At 47.9% G+C, this 14,822-nt stretch overlaps 1 protein-coding gene across 1 annotated transcript in view; it reads left to right on the forward strand.

Moving 5' to 3' along the window:
- The first annotated feature begins 3,714 nt into the window (after positions 1 to 3,714).
- The window catches only part of LOC142466603 (uncharacterized), a 49,133-nt gene continuing 38,025 nt past the window's right edge, over positions 3,715 to 14,822 (forward strand). Inside the window, exon 1 of the mRNA XM_075571808.1 lies at positions 3,715 to 3,872. Within this exon, the coding sequence (XP_075427923.1) occupies positions 3,758 to 3,872 (115 nt within the window). The 5' untranslated portion in view covers positions 3,715 to 3,757. The remainder of the gene's footprint in view (positions 3,873 to 14,822) is intronic.

Below are 14,822 nucleotides of genomic sequence, written 5' to 3' on the forward strand. Positions count from 1 at the left end.
GTGGGGAGCGGCCGGACGGGTGAGGGAGCTGCCGGACGGTGTGAGTGAGCGGCCGGACGGGTGAGGGAGCGGCCTTCACCTCCCCTCACCCCCCTTCACCTCCCCTCACCCCCCTTCACCTCCCCTCACCCCCCTTCACCTCCCCTCACCTCCCCTCACTCCACTTCCCTTCCCTTCCACCTCCCTCCACCCCCCCCTTCACCTCCCCTCCACCCCCCCCTTCACCTCCACCCCCCTTCACCTCCCCTTCACCCCCCCCCCCACCTCCCCTTCACCCCCCACCTCCCCTTCAACCCCCCCACCTCCCCTTCACCCCCACCTCCCCTTCACCCCCCCACCTCCCCTCCACCCCCCTCACCTCCCCTCCACCCCCCCTTCACCTCCCCTCCACCTCCCCTCCACTCCTCCACCCCCCCCCTTCACCTCCCCTCCACCCCCCCCTTCACCTCCCCTCCACCCCCCCCTTCACCTCCCCTCCACCCCCCCCTTCACCTCCCCTCCACCCCCCCCTTCACCTCCCCTCCACCCCCCCCTTCACCTCCCCCTCCACCCCCACCCTTCACCTCCCCTCCACCCCCACCCTTCACCTCCCCTCCACCCCCACCCTTCACCTCCCCTCCACCCCCCACCTTCACCCCCCCTTCACCTTCCCTTCACTCCCCCCTTACAACCTCCCACCACCTCCTCACCACCTCCACCCCCCTTCCCACCTCCCCCACCCCCCTTCCCAACTCCCCACCACCTCCCCCCCTCCCCCCCACCCCCCACCTTCCCACCACCTCCCCCCACCCCCCTCCCCTTCCCACCACCTCCCCCCCCACCTCCCCTTCCCCCCCCACCCCCCTCCTTCCCACCACCTCCCCCCCACCCCCCCCCTTCCCACCACCTCCCCCCCCACCCCCCCCCCCCTTCCCTGAGGCGGAGTCACGGGCCAAAGGACACACAGGGACACAGACACACACACACACACGTAGACACACACACACACACACGTAGACACACACACACGTATACACACACACACACGTATACACACACACACGTATACACACACACACACACACGTAGACACAAACACACACACGTAGACACACACACATAGACACACACGTACACACACACACACACGTACACACACACACACACGTACACACACGCACGTAGACACACACACACGTACACGTAGACACACACACATGTACACGTAGACACACACACACATGTACACGTAGACACGTACACACACACACACACAAACACACACACACACACATGTACACGTAGACACGCACACACACACACATGTACACGTATACTCACACACATGTACACGTACACACACACATGGAGACATACACACACACACACATGGAGACATACACACACACACATGTACACATACACACACACACATGTACACATACACACACACGTATACACTCACACACGTATACACACAGGTATACATACACATAATGTATACACACACATACACACACACACATGTATACACACACACACATGTATACACACACACACACACACACACGTGTATACACACACACACACACGTGTATACACACACACACACGTGTATACACACACACACATGTGTATACACACACACATGTGTATACACACACACATGTGTATACACACACATGTGTACACACACATGTGTACACACACACGTGTATACACACACATGTATATACACACACATGTATACACACACACACACATGTATACACACATACACATGTATACACACACACACACACATGTATACACACACACACACACACACACACTTATACACACACACACATACAATGTATACACACAAACATGTATACACACACACAAACATGTATACACGTGTATACACACACATGTGTATACACACACACGTATACACACACACAATATATACATACACACACGTGTATACACACACGTGTATACACACACACACACATGTGTATACACACACACGTGTATACACACACACACGTGTATACACACACGTGTATACACACACACACGTGTATACACACACACACACGTGTATACACACACATGTGTATACACACACATACGTGTATACACACACACGTACACATACACACACACACACATGTATACACACACACACATACAATGTATACACACAAACATGTATACACACACACACCCCAGCACCACCACATCAGCACACCGGTATGCCCCCCCAGCACACTGGCATTCTCGCCTCCCCACCATTCCCAGCCCCCATCAACACCATCAGCACCCACACATCGCCACCTTTGCACCTCCCCCATCGGCACACCCACATCCGCACCCCCACATCAGCACCAAACCCTCCCAAATCAGCACACCGATACAATCACCATCAGTACAGCCACAGCAGCACTACCACCGCACATGGGCCGCGTGGACCACTCCCCACCCAAATACCACACCCACACCACAAACATCCCGGGCAACGCCGGGGCTCTCAGCTAGTAATAGTATATAAGGCTATCATACTGATAAACTGACTGGAGAACACTGTTTTAAAACAGCCCCATAACGGAGGCTGATGACAACATCACGTGCCCAACGCACGTTTCCCTCCAATTACGGAGCTTCGTCAGGGACAATTTTGCAGTGGAGGGCAAACGGACCTTATTTATACCCTATCGTCTCCATGGAGACTTCATAAACAGTCCGTCATTGCGCATGCGCAAAAAGCGCATGCACAATCAATTGCAAACATCATATGTATCATATAAGAACTGTGCGAATGACCTAGTTGATCATGCCTTTGCCACAATAGACGACCAGCGTTAGGAGTACGTATAATTCAATTGCCAAACAGAACGGAGCCATTTACGGTACCTGCGCATGCGTGGGATGATAGACTCCACACTTTAAGTCATACCTCCTATCGGCCACTGCGCACCTTCCGAACCAATCTACAATGCGCATGCGTGAGCTAATAGAGTCTTAAGTTGGCCGCATATAATTCATCATGCTGCGCATGTGTGGGGAGATAAACAGGTATTGCTATGTTTAAAAGCAGAAACCGAGCAATCTGCCCTCGTGCTGGCCTATATATTCAACTGGGAAAGGTCCCCTTGCAGCTGTGTATGTGGAGCAACTCCCATAACGCTCCTAAATTGAGGTCCCCCTAGGGGGTCTCAAAAAGATAAAAAGAAGAAATGCACACACAGCGCACCAGGGGCTTCTCCTTATTGCTGTGTTTAGACTGCTTGAGAGAAATGTATAAAGATTGCATTTGAGAGTACGGAATTCTGCATCCTTTAACGTCACCAAGCTGCTGATTCTCCCCTCTATAACTGCACTCTATATGCCGGAATGATGCAAACCTGATGACTGAAATGATGCTGTAACTGATGTTTTCTATTTGTCTCCGGTTAAATTAAGAAAAGAACCGTGCTGTGGAGTATTTGATGTATATTGAACGGTGGGCATTAATTTGCACCCATTTAATGAAGAAAATCTTCATTTAGTGAACCCCCGACCCTGAGATGCGCAGTCTGCAGCGAGATGAGAATCCTCACACACGGTGTAATAGAGAATAAGTTGTTGTTATTGCGACATGTCCCGGGGCGTGGGAACGAGGAAGGTGCCACCGGAGCAAAAAGGGCGGGAGACAGGGCGCGGTGACCTCTTTCCCAACCAGGGAACATTGGCCCTGAGCTGTGGGAGCGGCGGGGAAGAGGGGGTTCCCCTTCCTGATGGGAGAGGATAAATGGCAGCGAGAGGCAGAGCTGCAGGTTCAGAGAGACCAGGAGACATCATGAAGGGAACTGTGGGAACCGCTCTCATCCTCCTGCTCATCCCACTGTGCGCAGGACAGACTACCAGTGAGTACCGAGAGGGAGAGTGGGGGGGGGGGGAAAGATGTGAGAGGGATGGGAGGGAGGTAGGGAGGGAGAGGGGGTAAAGCAGTGATTTTCAACTGGAGTTCGGCGGCCTCCAGGGGGGAAGAGTTGGCCCGGCACATCATCACCATAGGCCGACTCACCCCAAGGTAGGTGTGATATTGGGGGGAGTTATTGTGTTTGATATTGGGGGGAGTTATTGTGTGTGATATGGGGGGGAGTTATTGTGTGTGATATGGGGGGGAGTTATTGTGTGTGATATGGGGGGAGTTATTGTGTGTGATATGGGGGGAGTTATTGTGTGTGATATGGGGGGGAGTTATTGTGTGTGATATGGGGGGAGTTATTGTGTGTGATATGGAGGGAGTTATTGTGTGTGATATGTATGGGGGAGTTATTGTGTGTGATATGGGGGGGAGTTATTGTGTGTGATATGGGGGGGAGTTATTGTGTGTGATATGGGGGGAGTTATTGTGTGTGATATGGGGGGGAGTTATTGTGTGTGATATGGGGGGAGTTATTGTGTGTGATATGGAGGGAGTTATTGTGTGTGATATGTATGGGGGAGTTATTGTGTGTGATATGGGGGGGAGTTATTGTGTGTGATATGGGGGGGAGTTATTGTGTGTGATATGGGGGGAGTTATTGTGTGTGATATGGAGGGAGTTATTGTGTGTGATATGGGGGGAGTTATTGTGTGTGATATGGGGGGGAGTTATTGTGTGTGATATGGGGGGGAGTTATTGTGTGTGATATGGGGGGGAGTTATTGTGTGTAATATGGGGGGAGTTATTGTGTGTGATATTGGGGGGAGTTATTGTGTTTGATATTGGGGGGAGTTATTGTGTGTGATATGGGGGGAGTTATTGTGTGTGATATGGGGGGGAGTTATTGTGTGTGATATGGGGGGAGTTATTGTGTGTGATATGGAGGGAGTTATTGTGTGTGATATGTATGGGGGAGTTATTGTGTGTGATATGGGGGGGGAGTTATTGTGTGTGATATGGGGGGGAGTTATTGTGTGTGATATGGGGGGAGTTATTGTGTGTGATATGGAGGGAGTTATTGTGTGTGATATGGGGGGAGTTATTGTGTGTGATATGGGGGGGAGTTATTGTGTGTGATATGGGGGGGAGTTATTGTGTGTGATATGGGGGGGAGTTATTGTGTGTAATATGGGGGGAGTTATTGTGTGTGATATTGGGGGGAGTTATTGTGTTTGATATTGGGGGGAGTTATTGTGTGTGATATGGGGGGAGTTATTGTGTGTGATATGGGGGGGAGTTATTGTGTGTGATATGGGGGGAGTTATTGTGTGTGATATGGAGGGAGTTATTGTGTGTGATATGTATGGGGGAGTTATTGTGTGTGATATGGGGGGGAGTTATTGTGTGTGATATGGGGGGGAGTTATTGTGTGTGATATGGGGGGAGTTATTGTGTGTGATATGGAGGGAGTTATTGTGTGTGATATGGGGGGAGTTATTGTGTGTGATATGGGGGGGAGTTATTGTGTGTGATATGGGGGGGAGTTATTGTGTGTGATATGGGGGGGAGTTATTGTGTGTGATATGGGGGGGAGTTATTGTGTGTGATATGGGGGGAGTTATTGCGTGTGATATGGAGGGGAGTTATTGCGTGTGATATGGAGGGGAGTTATTGTGTGGGATATGGGGGGAGTTATTGTGTGTGATATAGCAGGGAAGTTAACGTGTGTGATATGGAGGGGAGTTATTGTGTGGGATATGGGGAGGGTTTTGTGTGTGATATAGCAGGGAAGTTAACGTGTGTGATATGGGGGGAGTTATTGTGTGTGATATGGGGCGGTTATTGTGTGTGATATAGCAGGGAAGTTAACGTGTGTGTGATATGAAGGGGAGTTATTGTGTGGGCTATAGCGAGAGAGTTAATGTGTGTGTGTTTGTGTGTGTGTGATTGGGTGGGTTGTGTGAAATATGGGGGGGATTTTTTGTGTGATATGGGGGGGTTTTGTGTGTGATATGGGGGAGTTATTGTGTGTAATATGGGGGTTATTGTGTGTAATATGGGGTTATTGCGTGTGATATAGCGGGGGAGGTATTGTGTATAATATGGTGGGGAGTTATTGTGTATAATATGGTGGGGAGTTATTGTGTGTTATATGGGGGAGTTAATGTGTGTGATATAGCAGGGGGGTTATGTGTGATATAGCGGGGGAGTTATTATGTGTGATATAGTGGGGGAGTTATTGTGTGTCATATGAGGGGGAGTTGTGTGTGATATGGGGGGTTATTGTGTGTTATATAGTGGGGGTTGTGTGTGATATGGGGGGGAGTTATTGTCTGAGATATGGGGGGGTTATTGTGTGTGATATGGGGGAGAGTTATTGTGTGTGATATGGGGGGGACTTATTGTGTATGACATGGGGCAATTGTGTTTGATATGGGGGGAGATATTGTGTGTGATATGGGGGGAGTTATTGTGTGTGATATGGGGGACTTATTGTGTGATATGGGGGAGTTATTGTGTGTGATATGGGGGAGTTATTGTGTGTGATATGGGGGAGTTATTGTGTGTGATATGGGGGGGAGATATTGTGTGTGATATGGGGGGAGTTATTGCATGTGATATGGGGGGGAGATATTGTGTGTGATACGGGAGGAGTTATTGCGTGTGATATGGGGGATTTATTGCATGTGATATGGGGGGAGTTATTGTGTGTGATATGGGGGGAGTTATTGTGTGTGATATGGGGGGATATTGTGTGTGATATGGGGGGGAGTTATTGTGTGTGATATGGGGGGAGTTATTGTGTGTGATATGGGAGGAGTTATTGTGTGTGATATGGGGGGAGTTATTGAGTGTGATATGGGGGGAGTTATTGTGTGTGATATGGGGGGAGTTATTGTGTGTGATATGGGGGAGTTATTGTGTGTAATATGGGGGTTATTGTGTGTAATATGGGGTTATTGCGTGTGATATAGCGGGGGAGGTATTGTGTATAATATGGTGGGGAGTTATTGTGTATAATATGGTGGGGAGTTATTGTGTGTTATATGGGGGAGTTAATGTGTGTGATATAGCAGGGGGGTTATGTGTGATATAGCGGGGGAGTTATTATGTGTGATATAGTGGGGGAGTTATTGTGTGTCATATGAGGGGGAGTTGTGTGTGATATGGGGGGTTATTGTGTGTTATATAGTGGGGGTTGTGTGTGATATGGGGGGGGAGTTATTGTCTGAGATATGGAGGAGTTATTGTGTGTGATATGGGGGAGAGTTATTGTGTGTGATATGGGGGGGACTTATTGTGTATGACATGGGGCAATTGTGTTTGATATGGGGGGAGATATTGTGTGTGATATGGGGGGAGTTATTGTGTGTGATATGGGGGAGTTATTGTGAGTGATATGGGGGAGTTATTGTGTGTGATATGGGGGAGTTGTTGTGTGTGATATGGGGGAGTTATTGTGTGTGATATGGGGGGGAGATATTGTGTGTGATATGGGGGGAGTTATTGCATGTGATATGGGGGGAGTTATTGCATGTGATATGGGGGGGAGATATTGTGTGTGATACGGGAGGAGTTATTGCGTGTGATATGGGGGATTTATTGCATGTGATATGGGGGGGAGTTATTGTGTGTGATATGGGGGGAGTTGTGTAGGATATGGGGGGAGTTATTGTGTGTGATATGGGGGAAAGTTATTGTGTGTGATATGGGGGGAGTTGTGTGGGATATGGGGGGAGTTATTGTGTGTGATATGGGGGAGAGTTATTGTGTGTGATATGGGGGGAGTTATTGTGTGTGATATGGGGGGAGTTATTGTGTGTTATATGGGAGGAGTTATTGTGTGTGATATGGGGGGAGTTATTGTGTGTGATATGTATGGGGGAATTATTGTGTGTGATATAGGGGGGGGTTATTGTGTGTGATATGGGGGGGAGATATTGTGTGTGATATGTATGGGGGAATTATTGTGTGTGATATAGGGGGGAATTATTGTGAGTGATATGGGGGGAGTTATTGTGTGTGATATGGGGGGAGTTATTGTGTGTGATATGTATGGGGGAATTATTGTGTGTGATATGTATGGGGGAATTATTGTGTGTGATATAGGGGGGAGTTATTGTGTGTGATATGGGGGGGAGGTATTGTGTGTGATATGGGGGAGAGTTATTGTGTGTGATATAGGGGGGAGTTATTGTGTGTGATATGGGGGGGGGTTATTGTGTGTGATATGTATGGGGGAATTATTGTGTGTGATATAGGGGGGAGTTATTGTGAGTGATATGGGGGGAGTTATTGTGTGTGATATGGGGGGAGTTATTGTGTGTGATATGTATGGTGGAGTTATTGTGTGTGATATGTATGGGGGAGTTATTGTGTGTGATATGGGGGGGAGTTATTGTGTGTGATATGTATGGGGGAATTATTGTGTGTGATATGGGGGGGAGTTATTGTGTGTGATATGGGGGGGAGTTATTGTGTGTGATATGTATGGGGGAATTATTGTGTGTGATATGTATGGGGGAATTATTGTGTGTGATATAGGGGGGAGTTTTTGTGTGTGATATGGGGGGGAGTTATTGTGTGTGATATGTATGGGGGAATTATTGTGTGTGATATGGGGGGGAGTTATTGTGTGTGATATGGGGGGAGTTATTGTGTGTGATACAGGGGGAGTTATTGTGAGTGATATGGGGGGAGTTATTGTGTGTGATATGGGGGGAGTTATTGTGTGTGATATGGGGGGGAGTTATTGTGTGTGATATGGGGGGAGTTATTGTGTGTGATACGGGGGGAGTTATTGCGTGTGATATGGGGGGAGATTTTGTGTGTGATATGGGGGAGAGTTATTGTGTGTGATATGGGGGGAGTTATTGTGTGTGATATGGGGGGGAGTTATTGTGTGTGATATGGGGGAGAGTTATTGTGTGTGATATGGGGGGGAGTTTTTACATCTGATATAGGGGGAGTTATTTTGTGTGATATGGGGGGGAGTTATTGTGTGTGATATACGGGGGAGTTATTGTGTGTGATATGGAGGGGGAGTTATTGTGTGTGATATGGGAGGAGTTATTGTGTGTGATATGGGGGGGGGAGTTATTGCATGTGATATGGGGGGAGATATTGTGTGTGATATGGGGGGAGATATTGTGTGTGATATGGGGGGAGTTATTGTGAGTGATATGGGGGGAGTTATTGTGTGTGATATGGGGGGGGAGTTATTGTGTGTGATATAGGGGGAGTTATTGTGTGTGATATGGGGGGGGAGTTATTGTGTGTGATATGGGGGGGAGATATTGTGTGTGATATGGGGGGGGAGTTATTGTGTGTGATATGGGGGAGAGTTATTGTGTGTGATATGGGGGGAGTTATTGTGTGTGATATGGGAGGAGTTATTGTGTGTGATATGGGGGGGGAGTTATTGCGTGTGATATGGGGGGAGTTATTTTGTGTGATATGGGGGGAGTTATTGCGTGTGATATGGGGGGAGATATTGTGTGTGATATGGGGGGAGTTATTGTGAGTGATATGGGGGGAGTTATTGTGTGTGATATAGGGGGTGTTATTGTGTGTGATATGGGGGGGGGGAGTTATTGTGTGTGATATGGGGGGGGAGTTATTGTGTGTGATATGGTGGGAGTTATTGTGTGTGATATGGGGGGAGTTATTGTGTGTGATGTGGGGGAGAGCTATTGTGTGTTATATGGGGGGAGTTATTGTGTGTGATGTGGGGGAGAGCTATTGTGTGTGATATGGGGGGAGTTATTGTGTGGGATATGGGGAGGTTATTGTGTGTGATATAGGGGGGAGTTATTGCGTGTGATATAGGGGGGAGTTATTGCGTGGGATATAGGGGGGAGTTATTGCGTGTGATATAGGGGGGAGTTAGTGCGTGTGATATGGGGGGGAGTTTTGTGTGGAATATGTGTCGGCTATTGTGTCGCGCGGGACTATGTCTGTATTGTGGTGGTACCGGACTCTTAATAGTCGCTGTCACGGGAGACCAAGACTTATCAACACATTAATACCGGGAACTGCGACTGAGCACGACAAGGAGGGTAAAATAAATTGTAAACACACAATCTTGCAAAATTACACTTAATAATACACTTACTGGGTAGAGGAAACGAAATAAAATGTCCAGTGAACGAAACAAAGTCTTTGAGCGCTCCTGCACGCAGGCCAGTGAGTGCACCTCGGGCTCCGTATAACAGTTCCTGGCTAGGGGCACAACTTGCTGCCCCTATATTTCCGCCAAAAGGAAAAAGTTTTTTCTGTCCTGACAGATTTCGTTTAGTAATCCTTAGCTCTAACAAATTCCAGAAGAGGGGAATGGTCCTTAGTTGCGATGTAATTAACCCCTCACACTCTGCAACCGCTGACACTGTAACTTGATGTCTTCACTTGGATAAATCATATAATTACAAAAAGACATCCCCGGCGCTAGTACCTTACAAACGCAATGATTATTGCACTATTTGACGAAAATAGTCCACCACAAATGTCCACAAATAAGTGTCAATTTGAAATGCTGCCAATCCTGGGTCTTTGCTGGTTAAAGATCCTCTTATTCGGAAAGGTCAATCCTAGTGCGACTTGGATAAATAAGATTAATCTCCTGGGTACTGGGCTGCAGGCATCTTTACAGGCTTACGGGTCCTATACCTAACATACATACCCAATCCCTTCCGTGGGAACCTTTTTTCCCCCTATCCTAGACTTGCCAGTAGTTTAGAGAATGGGCAGAAGTAGCTTCCCGGTCTGCACAGAGCATGTGCTAAGGTGACACCTGAGCTGCTTAGCATACCGGGCCCCACCTCCTACCTGGCACCCATAAGTCTGGGATTTGGCTACCAAGTGTTACTGCCCCATACTGTGTACCAGGATCTGGTACTCAGGGATATCCTTGCCACTCCAACACCTCGGCTCTCTGAGGCTTTTCAAATCCGGCACTTCTCTAGACATTGCAGCATTCACTTAGCAGGGTGCCTTTTGAGGTGCGGAGATGAAAGACCCTTCGTTCATTCCCCCTTAACATATGGCCATGTTAATGCATTCATTGCCGGGTGGGCAGGAAAAGCTTCCTGCCTGTACATTTTAAAACATAAGTAAAACACATGTTACCTCTATATATATATATATATATATATATATATATATATATATATACTTTATGTATGTGTGTGGGACACCAAACCATATGTATGGGCTTAGTACATCCTTAGCTAGCTGCACTCCGAAAATTAGAGGGCTAGCTTGCTCCTTGTGTCTGAAATACAATTGGCCCAATTCACATACATTGCTGTTACTGCAGCTAGGGTCTGAGGCTGCAAACCGGGGATAAGAAAGGTGATAGAGGGGAAACATTGCATTGCGGTCCACATACAATTAACCCCTTCAGTCCCAAGATGGTTTGGGGGTTAATCAGCCGGGCATAATACCTTTATTATTGGCTGGATTAACCCCCTCTCGTCACAGTCGCCTGTCCACTAAAGTCGAGAAACGCCAAAGCCCAGTGAGAGCCGGGAGGATCACGCTGGGAACCTTATCTTCATCTCCTCCCAAACTCTCTGCCAGGATTTTCGTTCCCATTGTCCTATTCAGAGACACCTTCAGAACCACTACATGGGCCTTTCTTGATTCTGGGTCAAGCGGGAACTTCATCGACCAGGGGTTCGCCGAGACGAACAAGATACCCCTAGTATACAAGGATCGCCTCGTAGGGTTCGAAGCCATAGACGGTCGTCTACTGCAACCCGCCTTTATATCCTTGCAAACTGCACCAATCTCCTTACAGGTCGGCCAGGACCATTTTGAGAGGATACAACTGGATGCCATCCATACGCCATCAGTAGACGTCATTCTGGGTCTGCCTTGGCTCCAGTTACACAATCCCCATGTTGATTGAACGGAGTCCCTACCTATCTATTGGAGTCCCCAATATCAAGATAAGTGTATGATTCCTTTCGAAGGTCTAGTGGGCGTATCGCTACTGGAGCAGGGTAAAGCACAACTACCAGAGATTTATAAGGAATTTCGGGATGTCTTGGACAAGGCCCAGGCACTCCCACCTCATCGATCCTATGATTGTCCTATTGATCCCTCCAAGAGGAAGCGCTTATCCGCTGTCTCCTCCCGAAACCAAGGCCATGAAGGAGTATACCAAGAAAACCTTCTGAGAAGCTTCATCCATAAATCCTCATCACCCACAGGTGCAGGGTTTATTTTCGTAATGAAAAAAGCATGGCTTACTCAGGCTCTGCATCGACTACTGCGGACTCAACAAGATAACGATTAATAATCGCTACCCACTGCATCTAATTTCAGAGTTATTCGATAGACTACAGGGTGCCACCATCTTTACCAAGTTGGATCTGCGAGGAGTGTACAACTTGGTAAGAATTCGCCAAATAGATGAGTGGAAGACGGCCTTTAACACTCGGGATGGTGACTACAAGTACCTAGTAATGCCCTTCGGCCTCTGCAACGCACCCGCAGTGTTTCAGGACTTCGTAAATGGGATCTTCAGGGATCTTCTCGACCAACACGTAATTGTTTACTTGGATGACATCTTGATCTTTTCTAAAACTGTACATGAGCATCCGGGACACGTGAAGCAGGTTCTGCAAAGATTACGAGTGAATCACCTTTTCGCCAAGCTGGAAAAATGCCAATTCCACCAGAACACCACTTCCTTCTTGGCATACATCATTTCCAATACGGGATTCGCTCTGGACCCTGCCAAAGTCAAAGCGGTGGTTAACTGGCCTTGCCCCCTGTCTCTCAAAGCCGTACAAAGGTTTCTGGGGTTCGCAAACTATTATCGGAGATTTATCCAGAACTTCTCCTCAGTGGTTGCGCCGATCACTGCTTTGACCCAACTCATGGCCATTAAGATGGCCTTAGAAGAGGGCAAACATCTACTCGAAGCTACAGAGATTCCCGTCACTATTCAGATCGATAATAAAAATCTGTTATATATTGAAGGTGCGCGTCGCTTGGGGTCACGGCAGGCACATTGGTCCTTGTTTTTCTCTCGATTTAACTTCGTTATATCGTACCTGCCTGGATCTAAGAATATAAAGGCAGACTATCCTTCCCAACAATTCCTGGTGGAGGATAAGACCAAGGATCGTCAGGAGACTTGTGACGATAAAGGGAAATCTGGCCTGTAATAAAGAGGGTATACCCGGCTAGTTACCCCTAATTCGTGTGGGGAGAGAAAGGGACAATTGTTGGGAACGTGGAGGTGTTACAGACATTTGATGAGTGTTAAAGAGTGGACAATCAGGTTTGCTCTGATTGGCCAGCAGCTCCTCCCATGTAAAGAATAGCCACAGAGGCCTATATAAGGAGGGCTACTGATCAGAGAACTAGTTCTACTCTCAGAGGACCAGCTGAGAGAGAAACTCTAGGAAGGAGTGTTGTTCGTGACTCCAATCCAGCAAGGGAGAATTGCTAACCAGTGTTATTCTTGGATACTTCGCCCTGTTATTTACCCGTGTTATTTTCAAGTGTTATTTGTGTTGCAGTGTTGTGTTTGCCAGAAAGGGAATACATCTTCAGTTTATTTTATAATTTTTTCCTGTACAATCAGTTACCAGTATATTCGGCGTGAATTAGGTCTGGTCTACCGTGACAAGACTATACTAGCCCCGGCTTGTATACTTTCAGCCAACATCTTTGACGCCTTACCGTACATTGCAAAGGCTCAAGTCCTTGTTCCAGAGGGCCTCAATGTCCCAGAGGGACGCCTATTCATGCCACCTACCTTTCATAGGAGAATAATGCAATGGGGTCACTCATTCAAGACTGCTGGTCATCCAGGTACGAAGAGGACGATCAACCTTTTTGAGCGGGCCTACTGGTAGCCAGGTATGCGCAAGGATATCAAGAACTTTGTCTCTACGTGTGCTACTTGCGCTCAGAATAAAACACCTCGCAATAGACCTTCGGGTCTTCTTCAGCCTCTCCTGATCCCGGAGCGTCCTTGGACTCGCCTTTCGATGGACTTCATCATGGAGCTGCCTAGCTCTAAGGGGATGGACACTATCCTGGTGGTGGTCGATCGCTTCTCCAAGCAGGCACACTTTATCCCACTCAAGGGTCTACCCAGCGCTCCTAGACTGTCTGAAGTGTTCATCAGGGAGATCTTTCGGCTTCATGGAACACCCCAAGTCATCGTCTCTGAACGAGGTTCCCAGTTCATTTCCAGATTCAGGAGGGCTTTCTGCCAACAACTAGGCATTTCCCTTCACTTTTCCCCTGGATATCATCCTCAAACCAATGGCCAAACTTAACGGACCAATCAATCTCTCGAGCAGTTCATTCGCTGTTTCAATTCCGACGCTCAGGACAATTGGATGGATCTTCTGCCTTGGGCTGAATACTCACATTACAATTTGCCCAATGAATCCACTGAAGAATCTCCCTTCTTCACCAACTATGGTTTTCACCCTTCAGCTCTCCCCACCACAGATTCCAGATCCGGGGTTCCCGCTGCTGAAAACAGGATTCAATACCTCCAGGACTCCTGGGACAAAAATTAAAGGAAATCTTAGAAACGCCGTCTCAATACAGAAAAGTGAAGCGGACGTCATTGCCGTGAGACTCCCACTTATACACCAGGACAAAAGGTCTTGCTGTCAACTAAGAACATCCACCTGAAGGTACCCTCTCCCAAATTGGCACCGAGGTTCATTGGAACTTTTGTCGCCACAGAAAGGGTCAACCCTGTCGCCTACCGGTTGAGACTACCGGCGACTATGAAAATGTCCACATGTCTCTCTTGAAACCCTTCATTCAAGATCCCTACTCACCCATTCGGGACTTACCTCCTCAACCTATCTTGGTGGAGGGTCAACAAGAGTTTGATGTCCAGGTAATTCTCGATTCCAGAATCTCAAGGGGAAGACTTCTTATACACTGGAAAGGTTTCGGTCCT

This window comes from Ascaphus truei, chromosome 15 (assembly GCF_040206685.1).
Source record: "Ascaphus truei isolate aAscTru1 chromosome 15, aAscTru1.hap1, whole genome shotgun sequence".
Lineage (NCBI taxonomy): Eukaryota > Metazoa > Chordata > Amphibia > Anura > Ascaphidae > Ascaphus > Ascaphus truei.